Source organism: Piliocolobus tephrosceles, chromosome 11 (assembly GCF_002776525.5).
Source record: "Piliocolobus tephrosceles isolate RC106 chromosome 11, ASM277652v3, whole genome shotgun sequence".
Classification (NCBI taxonomy): domain Eukaryota; kingdom Metazoa; phylum Chordata; class Mammalia; order Primates; family Cercopithecidae; genus Piliocolobus; species Piliocolobus tephrosceles.
In genome coordinates, this window is record NC_045444.1 from 76,352,944 (window position 1) to 76,368,637 (window position 15,694).

At 41.3% G+C, this 15,694-nt stretch overlaps 1 protein-coding gene across 1 annotated transcript in view; it reads right to left on the reverse strand.

Moving 5' to 3' along the window:
* The window catches only part of HIBCH (3-hydroxyisobutyryl-CoA hydrolase), a 125,859-nt gene extending 116,974 nt beyond the window's left edge, over positions 1 to 8,885 (reverse strand). The window contains exon 1 of the mRNA XM_026454401.2: positions 8,745 to 8,885. Within this exon, the coding sequence (XP_026310186.1) occupies positions 8,745 to 8,779 (35 nt within the window). The 5' untranslated portion in view covers positions 8,780 to 8,885. The remainder of the gene's footprint in view (positions 1 to 8,744) is intronic.
* Between the last annotated feature and the right edge of the window lie 6,809 nt (positions 8,886 to 15,694).

Below are 15,694 nucleotides of genomic sequence, written 5' to 3' on the forward strand. Positions count from 1 at the left end.
TGCCACAAAAAAAAAAAAATTGGACGAAACTTAAATACATACATACTACTAAGCAAAAGAAGCCAGTCTGAGAAGGCTACACACACTGATTTCAACGGTATGATATTCTGAAAAGGGCAAAATTATGAAATCAGTAGAAAGATCAGTGGTTGCCAAGGGTTTGGGGGAGTGAGTGAGGGATGCACAGTTGGAACACAGGAGATGTTTAGGGCAGTGAAACTTATCTGTACGATAGCGTAATGGTTGATACATGTCCTTATTATTTGTCAAACTTTTCTGCTCAAATTTGCAGGTCATTTTTTCCATCAACTTAAAATTACTCTAAAAAATGAAGTCATTACTCTTAAGAAAAAACGTTTGTTAAAGATGCAATACAAACAGCATTCTCAGACACTGTAGAGAGAGGTATAAATTGGTACTGCCTTTCTGGTAAACAGTTTGGAAATACAAATCCACAGCCTTTAAAATGATCACACCCTTCAATCCACTAATTCTGCAAGCATGTGCACTAGGGAAATCTCAGAAATATGACCAAAGTTTGATTGATAAATATGTTCACAATTATTTACATGATGGAAAAACTGAAAACAAAGTAAATGTCTAAGAATAGAGCATTATTTTAAAGACTGTGTCTATTAATACACACAGCCATTACATAACCACTAAAAATACTAACACAGAAAAGCAGTCATGACAAATCACAAAAGGAGAGCAGGCTACAAAACAATAAACACAACACACTTCTATTTTTGCTGTTTTAAAAGTGCTTGTTGGGCTAGGAATACAAAGCCCGAGACACAGCTTGACCAAAGTGACCACTGATAATGGACATGAAAATGGTGAGGGTGGGGTCACCTGGCAAGGGGCATGAACATGGAACGCTGGAAATTGTCTCTATCCCGATGCTGATTACAGGACTGCAGGTATAAGTTCACCAAGCTATAAACTTCAGAACAGTGTACTCAAGTGCCTTATGTATATTATAACAAGAAAGTAAAAGGCAACACCGGAAAGGGCATTGATTGAGAGAGGCATGAGGAGGGCCTCTGGAAAGCTTGTTTCTTGATCCAGGTGCTGGTGATTTAGGTATGTTTAGTTTGTGAAAATTCATCAAGTTGTATCATTATGCTTTGGGCTTTTTAAAAAATTTCCTAAAAGACATAGCTCTTGCCCTTGAGAAACCCACAGTGCACATAAAAATACTATAGTTAGAATATACTAAGATGCATGCTTTTTGTTTAAGAAACTAAATTTAAGATCTATGGAAAGAGGTCAAAGCTAGAATCAGTAGCTACAGCAGCCTGATAAGGGCTGTGCACATGTACAGATACATATACTATCTAATGGAACTGATAAACTGACAATCTGTTAATTTTTCAAGGATACTCTGAGATTATACAAAGACCAACAGCCTGAGGTTGCACAAAAGGCAGTATGACCAGTTACCACTTGTAACCACAACTTGGATGACTGGATTTATAAAAATATTTGTAATCCAACTTACCTTTCAAAATTTATATTTCTTTCTTTTTATATAACATTCAAATTGAATTATACAATAGAGAGAAACGACCTATTTGTTTAAGTCAGTCACAGTTCACATTCCTGAACTAGCATTTTTGAATTTGTCTCACCACAAGTAAAATGTTCTTATCCTAGCCCAGTGATTCCAAGACTGGTCTGTGCATTAGAATCACCTAGAGACTTCGCTGGGCATGGTGGCTCATGCCTGTAATCCCAGCACTTTGGGAGGCCAAGGCAGGCGGATCACCTGAGGTCAGGAGTTCCAGACCAGCCTGGCCAACAAGGTGAAACCCCGTCTCTACTAAAAGTACAAAAATTAGCCGGGTATAGTGGCAGGCGCCTGTAATTTCAGCTACTCAGGAGGCTGAGGCAGGAGAATAGCTTGAACCTGGGAGGCAGAGTGTAGAAAGTAAAAAGTTTCCTCTTCAAAATTTTTCTTCTTGTTAAAGAATAAATCATAAGTGTTAGAAATAATAGTTTCTTTTAAAGACTTTCTTCAAGTCTCCTTGCTTTGTGCTAATAACTCCTTGTTAAGCCCTATCCTGCATAACTATTGGACATGCCCACAGGCACGTTCCAGCTCACAGCCTATGCCCCTTCCTTATTTAAAAATGTTATTGCTTCCTTAAACCTTTCATAAGCAAATTCTTTGTTCTTCCCTGCACTTACCTATTTACACTATTAGCATATTGGGTATCAGTTTAAGAGTGTGAGGTCCCGCTCCAGCCAAAGGATGCACGACACAGCAGTAAGGACAACATAAATGCGTAAGGGATAAATATGTCTGCTTTTCCTCTGTCAAGTGTGCTCTCGCCATTGTTCCATCTGCGATTGAGCACCCTTCTGCAGAAAGTAAAAATGACTTGCTGAGAAATCTTTTTGTCTCTATGCTGACTTTTCTTCACAGCACCAATCATCTAACAATTTTGGTCTTTTTGTTGTTGTTGTTGTTGAGACAGAGTCTCGCTCTGTCACCGGGGCTGGAGTGCAGTGGCCGGATCTCAGCTCACTGCAAGCTCCGCCTCCCAGGTTTACGCCATTCTCCTGCCTCAGCCTCCCGAGTAGCTGGGACTACAGGTGCCCATCACCTCGCCTGGCTAGTTTTTTTTTTTGTACTTTTTAGTAGAGACAGGGTTTCACCGTGTTAGCCAGGATGGTCTCGATCCCCTGACCTCACGATCCGCCCATCTCGGCCTCCCAAAGTGCTGGGATTACAGGCTTGAGCCACCGTGCCCAGCCCAATTTTGGTATTTCTAACACAGAGGTTGCAGTGAGCTGAGACTGTGCCACTGCACTCCAGCCTGAGCGACAAGAGTGAGACTCTGTCTCCAAAAAAAAAAAAAAAAAATCACCTGGAGACAGGTAAAAATTCCAAAGCTCAGGTCACACCCAAGACCAATTAAATCAAACTCTGAAGGTGGGGCACAGGCACAGATACTTTGTTTGAAGCTCCCCTAAATGATTTCAAAGAAGGAAGCTGTCATTAAAAATCAACACTAACACTTTATAATTATGAAACTGAAGCAACAAAGCGTATCTTATTTAGGGATACTTTCTAAGTAAGGTTTTCATAATTACTTTTAAAGTGTGAACTACACTACACTACCCTAAAACACCATTTCTAAAATGTTTTCAACTTGACTCAATCTTTTTGTAAATTTTAAGTATAAAAATCCAGAATGACTTTAGATTCCTTAATGAGGCCAGTACCCAAATGTCGGTTCAAGAAGGTGTTGCCAGATTTGCAACTCTTATGTAATAGTTTAAGTACTAACTGCAGTGTTTTAACGAGTAAACAAAGAGAACTCCAAGTCCCAGTTTCATATATAAGGCATAATTTAACTCAAAGTTAATGTAAACCTATCAAACAAAGCCACTGTACACAAAATTTATAGGTCACAAAAATCTGTGGACCAATTACAAAAAAATACATATATACAACCAAATTCCTTGCCAAATACTACATAATCATATTGCTTCCATTTGGTTGGTTGATTGATTTTGAGATGGAGTCTTGCTGTGTCACCCAGGCTGGAGTGCAGTGGCACAATCTTGGCTCACTGCAACCTCTGCTCCCAGGTTCCAGCGATTCTCCTGCCTCAACCTCCTGAATAACTGGGATTGCAGGTGTGCGTCACCATGCCCAGCTTATTTTTGTATTTTTAGTAGAGACGAGGTTTCTCCATGTTGGCCAGGCTAGTCTTTAACTCACAACCGCAGGTGATCTGCCTGCCTCAGCCTCCCAAAGTGCTGGGATTACAGGCGTGAGCCACCACACCTGGCCCACTTGTTCTAATTCAAATTCAGCTGTCATTTAAAATTTGATATTAGCTTTTATATCTCAAAATGTAATAGAGAATTCAGTGTCCCCAAGTAATTCTGAATTTATGATCTTTCCTTTCTACTGGCTCCAAAACTGCCATCTGGTGGAGAGGAAGAGGGCACGCACATCTCCGTTGTTTTTTTTTTTTTTTTTTTGAGGAGTCTCTCTGTCGCCCAGGCTGGAGTGCAGTGGCAAAATCTCGGCTCACTGCAGGCTCTGCCTCCCAGGTTCACACCATTCTCCTGCCTCAGCCTCCCGAGTAGCTGGGACTACAGGTGCCGGCCACCATGCCCAGCTAATTTTTTGTATTTTTAGTAGAGACGGGGTTTCACCATGTTAGCCAGCATGGCCATGATCTCTTGGCCTCTTGATCCGCCCGCCTCAGCCTCCCAAAGTGCTGAAATTACAGGTGTGAGCCACTGCGCCCAGCCTGCTACTTCCAATTTCTTAATTAACTTTATCAGGCTTATTTCCTTCAGCTGATGTTAACTTGGCTTTTTTTTTTTTAGAACAATTCTCAAAGTATGGTTCTTGGACAAGTACCATCAACATCCCCTGGAAACTTAACTAGAAACTGAAATTCTCTGCCCCACCCCAGACCTACCGAACAAGAAACTGTAGGGCCCAGAAATCTGTGTTTAACAAACCCTCCAGGTGGTTATGATGTGTGTAGTTTAAATAAACAACTGTCTTAGATGAGAACTTTATCACTCAGGAACTTTTTGCAATTATCGAATAAAACAAACATGGCCTCATGCAATTAAACAACTACATGAAACTGCTTAAGCAGGAAGATGACATCACGAAGTAGTGCTTAGTGAAAATTATTATCCCAGAAGTAGGCAAGGTGTGAATAGATCAGAAATCAAGTCCAGGAGGCCAATAATTTAGGCATGGGGTGATGAAGAACAGCAGCTGTGGAAACAGAAGGGAGGGATATTATTACGCGTTATTATAGAGTAAAAACTCACTGGAAAAGAATGTCAAAAACGACTTTAAGATTTCAGACCAGGACAACTAAGAGAATATAGAAAAGACAGGGAAAGAAGCTCGCTGGTTTGCAGGATGAAATAAAAATTCAATTCTGAATTTGAGTTTGTACTGACATAAGCAGAAATATTCAACAGAAGAAAGACTAGAGCTTGAAAGAAAAGTTAGAACTAAAGGTATGTCTCATGCCACATGCATGTACAATCACTGAGGCATTGGAATCTCTCCGTTTTCTGTAAGGAATAAATGAGAAGGCGACAGCTGAAAACTAACTGCCAGAAGGATGCCAACTGCAACTGTGGTATTGGTCAGCAGCATTTTATTTCTGTATTCTATTTATTTATTTTTAGAGACAGGGTCTCACTGTCACCCAGGCTGCAGTGCAGTGGTATGATCACGGGCTCACTGCAGCCTCAATCTCCTGGACTCAAGCCTCCTGAACAGCTAAGACTACAGGCGCACACTACCACACCTAATTTTTAAATCTTTTGTAGAGACACAGTCTATGTTGCCCAGGCTGGTCTTGAATTCATGGACTGTGATCCTCCAGCCTCAGCTGCCCAAAGTGCTGGTATTATAGGCTTGAGTCACCATGCCCAGCCGAGCAATGTTTTAAAACTACTAACATTATCTGGATGGAACGGCAGAGATTAAAAAGAAGAAAAAGAAAAAGAAAACTACTAACATTTAAAAATCAAGAGATTTCACCTAAAAATGCAGTTTTTCCAGCTTTTCCAGAAAAATCAGTAGTAATGGAAACCCTGAGTCTATATATTCTATAAGGGGCAACAATGCCTGCAGCTGAGAAGCTGCCTCCTCTCCAGAGCACTATCCAGTTCACCAGTTTCCCCACGCTACCATCTAGCCAGCATCTTTCAATGCTTCCTTCTAGGCCTCTGCATTCAGGCTCATGATTCCTAACACAGAAAACAACCTAACAGAGCATCACAGATTGAGCCTTTGATCAACTAAGAAACAACTAAGTAGAAGTAAAAAAAGAGAGGCAGTCAAAGAGCAAGAACCAAAACAACAGAGTTCAGCAGAGTACAGAGCAGATGGAAAAGGCAATGAGGCCTATTAACAACCTAAAAAGTAATCTCTTCCTGTCATTTTTATTTTTAGAGACTAGGTTTTTCCATGTTGCCCAGGCTGGAGGGCAGTGGCGCAATCATAGTTCACTGTAAACTTGAACTCTGAGGCTCAAGTGATCCTCCCACCTCAGCCTCCCAAGCTGGAAGGATAGGCGTATGCCACCATACCCAGCTAGTTTTTTCTTATTTTTTGTAGAAACAGGGTCTTGCTATGTTGCTCAGAACTGTCTTGAACTCCCACGTTGACCTCTCAAAGTGCTAGCATTACAGGCATGAACCACCACACCCAGCAAAAAGCAACCTCTCTGATGAGGCTTCCTGACTCCCTCTCCCTACCTAATCTGGCTCTCATAACTGTGTCCCTTAAGACACTTATCAGAATTGGTAACTAAAAATTACTTTTATCTAATTATTTGTTTCCTATCTGCTCTCCTTTCAGACTCCAAGGAACAGTAGGAACACCAAGTAGTCCACAGTGGCTATAGGATAACAAAAATGCCTAGAACCATGCTTCCCAGCAAGTAGAACAGAACAGTAGGTAACTGTTCATTCATGAATATACTGGAGCCGAATCCGTGAAATTCAGGCTGGTAAAACTGTATTTAGTTGCATAAGCAGAAGTGCACCTCTGTGAGCTTCTGAGAAGAATGGCAGTCACTGAAGTAAAACCTCAGCGAGATTAACTCTGGCACTCTTGTACGGAAACAATTCACACTGGGAAGAGGAAAAAGTGGTAACTTTGAGACTACTGTTGAAACTTGAATCCACAGGAAGAGGTTAAGGTTTAGGAGTGTGGAAGAACTTAGGTAACTTTGAGAATCTAGAAGACTGATGGTGCCAAGAGAGATAAAGAATAAGGGTTATATTTATGTGCAAATTTGTTTTCCTTTTTTGTTTTTTTTTTGTTGTTGTTGTTGTTTTGAGACAGAGTCTCACTCTGTCGCCCAGGCTGGAGTGCAGTGGTGCAATCTCAGCTCACTGCAACCTCCGCCTCCCAGGTTCCAGCAATTCTCCTGCCTCAGCCTCCCAAGTAGCTGGGATTACAGGCCCCTGCCACCACGCCCAGCTAATTTTTTTTTGTATTTTTAGTAGAGACGGGGGTTTCACTATGTTGCTCAGCCTGGTCTTGAACTCCTGACCTCATATGACATGCCCGCCTCCGCCTCCCAAAGTGCTGGGATTACAGGCATGAGCCCCCGCGCCTAGCCCTTAAGTGTAAATTTATATGTGAGTTGCAGCTGAGACATTAAGAGGGTTGTGACCAGCACTAGAGCTCAGAGAAAGTCAGATTAGACAAAGATTCGAGTTACGCTAAGAGAGATGATTTGAGAACCAAAAAAAAAGTCCAAGAGCTAAACTGGCACTGGGGTAAGAGGAGAGGCGGCGGAGAGTGGCATTAGAAAAATAGGCCAGTACCAAAGAAGCCAAGGGAGGCCAGAGTTCAAGTGGGGTTGCCTAACACTGTCAACCATGGTCCAAGGCCTTTTCTCCTCTCAGAAACACATTCCGTGGCACCATATTCCCTTATACTCTTGAGGGTTACGCTACTGCGGATTGGACCACCTTGGCCTCTGCTTTCTAAGATAATGCCCACTCCAGGGCTGAGTCTGGAAAAGATATCTCAGATCAAAGCCCCCAAAATGGTCCTGGCCTCACCTACAGAGTCTGCATCTTGGAACGTGGGGTGGAAGAAAGCCAAGCTGAATTGTGGAAATGACAGATCCTTTCCTAAGTCAGTTAACTTTAACAAACATGTCTTTCCAATTTGTTTCTCTATTTGCTATTTGCTGACAACACTGAAAAAGCGGCAGTAACGATTACATGTACTGATTTTCTTAGTATTTACTAAATTTCTCCATGAGCTCGTGCAAGGACTAATTTTAAGGTATTAAAAAAAGCAAGCAGAAAAGCAACTCTTAAATGTATAACAAATATTTAGTGAGAAGTAGGTCTGTGGATACAGTGTTAGACATCTAGACACTTTCCCCTGAAACTATTCTTCTTAAGTCAAAGAAACACCTCCATCCCTTTTCAGGAAACCCAGAAGGCAAACTCTAAGGCTTAAAGAATCCAGTAATTTAAGTTGTCCTTATTTTAAGGAAATAAACATGCTTCTCCCTTCAAGTGGGCGCAGCTGCTACCTGACATGACAGTACAGGGCCAGACAGTGGGGCTGTTGAAGACGCATGCAGCCTAACTTCCTAAAGATGTGGCTACCAGATTTCTTAGGCTGAGCTCAAGACGCAGTGAGGGGTACTTTTGAAAAGTTAAACAACGTTTGCAAACATGCTCCCCCATGCCACGTTAAATGTCCCTCAACACTAGCCTTTAAGCTCCAGATGTCTGCACTGACGCTGGAGCCATGCAAGAAAGCTGAATAAAATCACACCACGGGCAGAGAGAGCTGCAGCAAGTGGCAAAGCACCTGTGTGTGTTGGCTGCACAAAACATGCCGCACAATTCCTCTAAGCTGAATCCCTCCGTGTCCCCAAACTGCACCCAACTTTGAAGAAAGAAAAGTAATTGAGGCCAAAAGAATGAAAGTCGTGTGGGGACAAGGCTGAATTAAGAGCTAGAGTTGCAGAAAACGAGAGTGCTGCCGCAAAGAAGATGCTAGAGGGAAAAAGGAAAGACAGGGACGAAGGCTGGGGCTTGGGGAGGGCCAAGGTTGGGGTGGGCCAAGGTTGGGATTTCACAAATGCGCCTCTGAGCTCGACTCCAAACTTCGGGGCCAGCAGTCTCCACCCCCGGCCCTTTTCCCACTTTGGCGAGCGCCGCTGAAGAGCCTGCCCTTGGCTGCTCGCTCTCTCACTCACCTCGACATGAGCCTCCACACCTCCCGCTGCCCCATCGCCAAACACTCCGGAACTAAAGCAACGGAACGAGAATCACGCGCAACTTTCCAGCGCCTCGCCTGAGCCCCGCCCACCGCCGTCCTCCCCCGCCGGGCAGAGATTGACAAGTCCTCCAGAAAGCTAGAGCGACCGTTTCCGCTACGCGGCAGGGAGGGGCGGGGCAAGAACGACGCCTGGAGGAAATAGTTGAGGGCGGGGAAGGGAGATGGGACCGGTGAGGGGCGGGCCTGGAATCGGGGACGGGGCCAGGGAGAAGGCGGAGAGCGAGCTAAGGCGGAGCGGGGAGAGGGAGGATAGAGCGGACTAGGGCGGATTCGCAGGAAAGGAGATTGCCCTCTAGAGGCTGTCTTAGCCCAAAGCGCAACCTGTTGTAGGCTTGACCTGCAAATTTGACCAGCAGGAAGTAATGTGAAAGACTTTTCTGGAATTTTAGTAATTTTTTATTAAAATGTAAACTTAGTATTATTTAAGAATCAAGTAGAGGAATTACACTTGATAAAGGACATCGGGGTAGTTTATTCATTCCTAACCCAACATAGCCTAATGCCTTTAACATTAGGATTGAGACATTTTCAGTTTTCTTGGGAAAAGTTATAGATCCGCCACTCTTCCTCAAAGACAGAAAAGAGTGGTCTGATTAAGAGATAACAGATATGTCTTCCCAACTAAAGTAAAAGTTACTGTTATCAGTGAAAGCCTAATTGCATTCAGAAAGTAGCTTACTCTTAAATGAAACCAACATTTAACTCAACTACTAGGATCCACTGTTAAATTGAGGAAAACGTTCCTCTGCTTCCAGATTCACTCAGATGTCTAGCAGAAGACATTTCATCGCCACTAGTAAGTACTGAAACATTTATCAGAAAGAAGAAATCCGGTGACAAATTTCAGAGAGGACACATGAAAGGAGTTATTCTTAGTACCTTGATACCTAAAGAGATTCACTGTTGAGACTTTGATCAAAAATTACGTTGCTAACCTAGGTCAAATGTAATAACCAAATGCCCACTGAGAAGAGGACAGACAACAGACATCACAGAAGGAACTCCTTACCTGCAATTTGGTTTTTAACTGGCTACAGGACATCACCATCTGACATCACCATCATGCCTCATTCACTGAGGACAGAAATGAAACAGTCATCTGACCTAGCATGGTTTACTGGAAAAAGTATGGACTTTCCTGTTAGACAGACTGAGATTCAAACCTTCCTTGCCGCCCTAGCTTCATGTGTGTGAAACCTGAGTCTCAGAAGTCCTCATCGTTAGAAGGGCCCTGTGCTTGTTTTAATGTTGTGCTATTAATAATTTTTGAACAAGGAACCACAAATTTTCATTTTACACTAGGCCTGCAAATTACATAATCAGTCCTATCCCTAGCACACTAATAGTTTAATGACCGTGAGCAAATTATATAGCTTTTCAGAACCTCCATTTTCTCATCTGAAAATGGATGTGCTGATGATTAAAAACTAGAGGTGTTTGTGAAGATCCATTGAAATACAGAAGGAAATATGTGCATAAATTACTTAGGAACTCCTAGGTATCAAGACTTGTCAGTTATGCCACACCTTCCACCAAGCTGTCCTTCCTATTCCTAAATTCTCTATTTCTTCTAATGATGCTATCGTCTTCTGGCCTCCAGCTCTAGAAACCTTAGTCCTTTAAAAAAAATTATCTTAATATTCTATTCTGAAGATTTTCAAACATATAGCAAAATTATAAAAATTTAAAGCAAACACCTATGTGCTCACCACATAGATTCTACCTAGATTTACATTTTATCTTGCTTTATTCCTTATCCCAAATACCTTATTTTTAAATGCTTTTCAAAGTTAATTACAGGCATCGTTTTACTTCTCCCAAAATATGGCATGTGTCTTATTATCTAGAGTTAAATATTTGTTTACATATTTTCCCTTTTGACACAAAATTTACATACAATGAAATGCACAAATCTTAAGTGTACATTCACTGAGTTTGACAAACGTATACACTTGTGTAACCAAAATTCCTGAGATATAAACCATTATCATCACCCCAAAAAGTTTCCTCTCACGATTTTCCAGACATTCTCTGCCTATCACTGCCTTCCCCACCCAACCCCCACCCCAGAAGCAACCACTGTTCTGTCTCGAGAACCACTGTTGTTTGTTTTCAGACAGGGTCTCATTCTACATCCAGGCTAGAGTACACTGCCACAGTCATAGCTGACAGCAGCTTCAACCTCCCTGGGCTCAAGCAATCCTCCCACCTCAGTCTCCTGAGTAGATGGGACTACAGGCACATGCCACCACGCCCAGCTAGTTTTTTTGTTTTTTTGGTTTTTTTTTGCAAGATAGGGTCTTGCCATGTTGCCCAGGCTGGCCTCCAACTCCTGAGCTCAAGAGATCTCCCCGCCTCGATCTCCCAAAGTGCTAGGATTACAAGTGTTAAATACTGCACCCAGTCTGATTTTTTCTACCATCAATTAGTTTTGCATTTTCTAAAAATTCATATAAAATGGAATCATACAGTGTGCACTTTTTGTGTATAGCATTTTTCACTTAGCAAAATGTCCATATTGTGTGTGTCATGTGTATCAGTAATTTGCTCCATTTTATTACTGAGTAGTATTTTATTATATGAATACACCATAGTTTACTGATCTATGCTCCTCCTGATAGGTTCTTGGGCTGTTGCCAGTTTGGAGCTATTATGAATAAAGCTGCTGTAAACATTCTTGTGTAAATCTTTTGTAGACATATGTTTCCTTTTCTCTTGAGTATATTTATCTGTAAGTAGAATGTCTTGTTTATAGGGTATGTCAATGTTTGGTTTTATATGAAACAGCCAGACCCTTTTGTATCATTTTGGACAAGAATTCTGGTGGCATACAATCCACAGAATGAGGAATTATGTTTACAAATGATATATTTGATAAAAGGCTATCCATAATATGTAAAGAACTATCACAATTTAAATAACCGAATTTTAAAATGGACAACATTTGAATATACTATACAGCTCTCCAAAAAAGATGTATGAATGATCAATAATCATATGAAAAGATACTCAACATTATTAGCCATCTGGGAAATGCACATCAAAACCACAATGACTTCACACCCAACCGTCATTTTTTAAAAAACAAGGGTTAGTGAGGAGAATTTGGAATCCTCAGACACCACTGGTGAGAATGTACAATGGTACAGCTATCTTGGAAAAGTATCTGGCAGTTCCTCAAATGGCTAACCAGAGTGACCATATGACCCAACAATTCCATACCTAGGTATATACCCAAAATAAATGAAAACATAGTCCTCACAAAACTTGTACATAATGTTTATGGCAGCATAACTGCCAAGAAGCAGAAATAACCCAAATGTCCATCAACTGATAAATAGGTAAAAACAAAAGTTATATATCTGTACAATGAAGTATTATTTGGCAAGAAACAGAAATGAAGTATCGATACATGGTACAACATGAGTAACCATGGAAAACACTGTGCTAAATGAAAGAAGCCAGTCATAATAGACCACATATTATATGATGCCATTTATATGAGTGTCTAGAATAAGCAAATTTGTACAGATAGAAAGTAGACTACAGGTTGCCTAAGGCTGGAGAGGAGGTGGGAGAATGGGAGAGTGACAGCTAAGGGGTACGGGGTTTTCTGGTAGAGTAACGAAAGTATTCTAAAATGGATAGTGGTGATGGTTGGTTGAATCATATACTTTATATGGGTGAATTGTGTGGTATGTAAATTACATCTTAATTTTTAAATAAAGAATTCTGGTTGCTCCATATTCTCAGTCACATTTTGTGTTTATTAATCTTTTTAATTTTACTCATGCTGGTGCGTGTGTGATATTATCTCCTTGTGATTTTAATTTTCATTTTGCTGGTGTCTAACCATGTTGAGCACTTTTTCGTATGCTTTTATCTTCTTTTAATTTTCTTGCCCATTTTTAAATTGGGGTTTTTTTTTTGTTGCTGTTATTTTGTTTTTTGTTTAGACAAAGTTTCTCTCTTGTTGCCCAGGCTGCAGTGTAATAGCGCGATCTTGGCTCACTGCAACCTCCACTTCTGGCTAATTTTGTATTTTTAGTAGAGACGGGGTTTCTCCCTGTTGGTCAGGCTAGTCTCAACCTCCTGATCTCAGGTGATCCACCTGCCTTGGCCTCCCAAAGTGCTGGGATTATAGGCGTGAGCCACTGTACCCGGCCTAATTGGGTTATCTTTTTATTCGTGTTTGATATTGTCTTTTTAAATTATTGTTCAATTATCTATTTCTGTTACAAATTACCCCTAAAATTTAGCAGCTTAAAGGTACTAACATGTATTGTTTCTCAGAGATTCCGAGGCTCAGGAATCAGGGAGAGACTCAGCCAGGTGGTTCTGGCTCAGAGTCTCTCATGAGACTGCAAAGCATTGGCTGGGATTGCAGTCATCTGAATGCTCAGCTTCCAAACTCATGTTGTTGTTGGCAGGTTACAGGTCCTGCCACATGGGCCTCTCCATGGGGCTGCTCAAAGTGTAGCAGCTGGCTTCCTCTGGAGAGAAAGAGCCCAGAAAAAGAGCCACAAAGACAGAAGCCACGGTATCTTGTAACCATCACTGCTGTTTATTTTATTGGTCACGTGGACCAACCCCAGTAAAGTATAGAAGATTTTACAAGAGTTCGAATACTCGGATGCAAGGATCCTTTCAGACTGTTTGGAGCCTGGCTATCATACTTGATTTTATTTTTTCTTTCCTCATTGTCAATCAGTCATCAACCCATGCCAGTTATTTCTTTGAAAGATCTCTCAGATTTGTTCTATCCTCTCAACACCTCCACTGCTACCATTCTAGTACCTACCTGTAACTCATTCCAGATCTAACTTCTCTCTTGTCCCTCAACCATCACACCCTTCAATTCATTCTGCATTTTACTGAAAATAAATTTTCCTAAGATACAACTTTTGATGTATTATTCAGCTGCTAAATAATCTCACAATTGTCTATAGCTATGTTGTCCAAAACTAGACACAGCTGACTACTGTGCACTTAAAATGTGGCTAGTATAACTGAGGAACTGAATTTTTAAAAATTTACATTTAAAAACTAAAGCAGTGTTAAAATTTTTATATTGATTACATGTTAAAGTAACAGTATTTTGGATGTATTGGGTTAGAAAAAATATATTATTTAAATTAACTTTACCCGTGTCTTTTTACCTTTTCAATGGGGCTACTAGAAAATATTAAATTATGGCTGGGGACGGTGGCTCATGCCTGTAATCCCAGCACTTTGAGAGGCTGAAGCAGGTGGATCACCTGAGGTCAGGAGTTCAAGACCAACCTGGCCAACATGGTGAAACCCCGTCTCTACTAAAAACACAAAAATTAGCCGGGCATGGTAGCACATGCCTGTAATCCCAGCTACAGGCTGTTCCTCCCAGGGCTGAGGCAGGAGAATCGCTTGAACCCAGGAGGCGAGGGTTGCAGTGGCCGAGATTACACCATTGCACTCCAGCCTGGGCCACAAGAGCAAAACTTCGTCTCAAAAAATAAAAAGTTAAATTACATATGCAGCACACATTGTATCTGTATTAAACAACAGTGGTCTAGAACATTCCCTTCAAACTGACTGGCTTTTAAGGCAGCAGAAACGAGGCTTCACCTTAGCTACCCAACCTTATTTACCGTTTACCTGCTCTTCGTCCTGTCACAGGCATCTCTCCTGGATGCCTCTGAGTATATAATGTTGATGTTCTGCCACTGCTCCTCAGTCCATGCAATTCCTTATACCGGGAAAGCCATTCTTCTTTTATCCTCCTCTAAAATTTGTTCATCCTAAAGGCTCAAGTCTTATCTTTCTGCAGTAGTATTTTACTGTAACCTCTACTGAGCTCTCCTACCTGAATTTCAATTATACTTCTAATTCATAGTTCATTACTTCTCTCTCTCTCTCTCTCTTTTGAGATGAAGTCTCACTATGTTGCCCATGCTGGACTCAGATTCCTGAGCTCAATGTTCCTTCCACTTTAGCCTTCCCAGTAGCTGTTACTACAGGCACACACACTGCACCTGGCTCATGACTTACTTCTTACATAATTTTTTGTCTTAATTGAATGCTAATTTTCTCTCTCAAATTGTACATTCCTTGAGGATATGAACTGTATCTTATATTTTGTCTGAATCTTTCAAAAACCTAGTGCTGGGACATGGTAAGAGGGCTTACAAATTTGATATACTAATTATGAAGGAAATTTGTGTACAAATAACTTTGTTATCTTCTAACCAGTAGAAACCTGGCATTAATGTGGAAAAAAATAAGGTTGTAAAATTTATTTGTCAGAATGCAAGTGCTCCTTGATATAAGTACCCATAACATGTGAAAGATTATCCAGGAGCCAGCACAAAGGCTGAAGGATAGAAAAGTGACTCCCTCCTACTTTCCTTTGTTGGAAATCAATGAATGGCAATCAATGAAGGCTCTGAAGAACCTTACAAAAAGTCATTTTTGTTGGACTGAGGCCCCTCAGCACACCCAGCCCTATCCCATACCCCTCTCCCTGAAGCTCTACCACCAATGAAGGATGTCTGAGAATGCCAGGAATGAAATGCAAGATGCTTATTTTGATTGTCCCAATAGTCCACTCCTGGAAGGACCTCTGAGATCCTGCCTTTTCCTAACCCTAACGGGCTGTGTTACCTAGTCAACTCTACTCTGCCTCCTCGTTCATGGGGTGAGTAAGAAATCTAAAGACTCAGCCCTCTACCCCTTTCATGCCTCTTGGAAATGTGCTAAAACCCACTCGTTTTCCTTCCTTTGCATTTGTGATTTTTCCGAAAATTTACAAAATGGTCTTTTGAGTGAAGAGTGTATTTGACACCAACGTTCCTTGCCAAGCCAGAGCAAGGTTCTCTGACCCACAGTGAG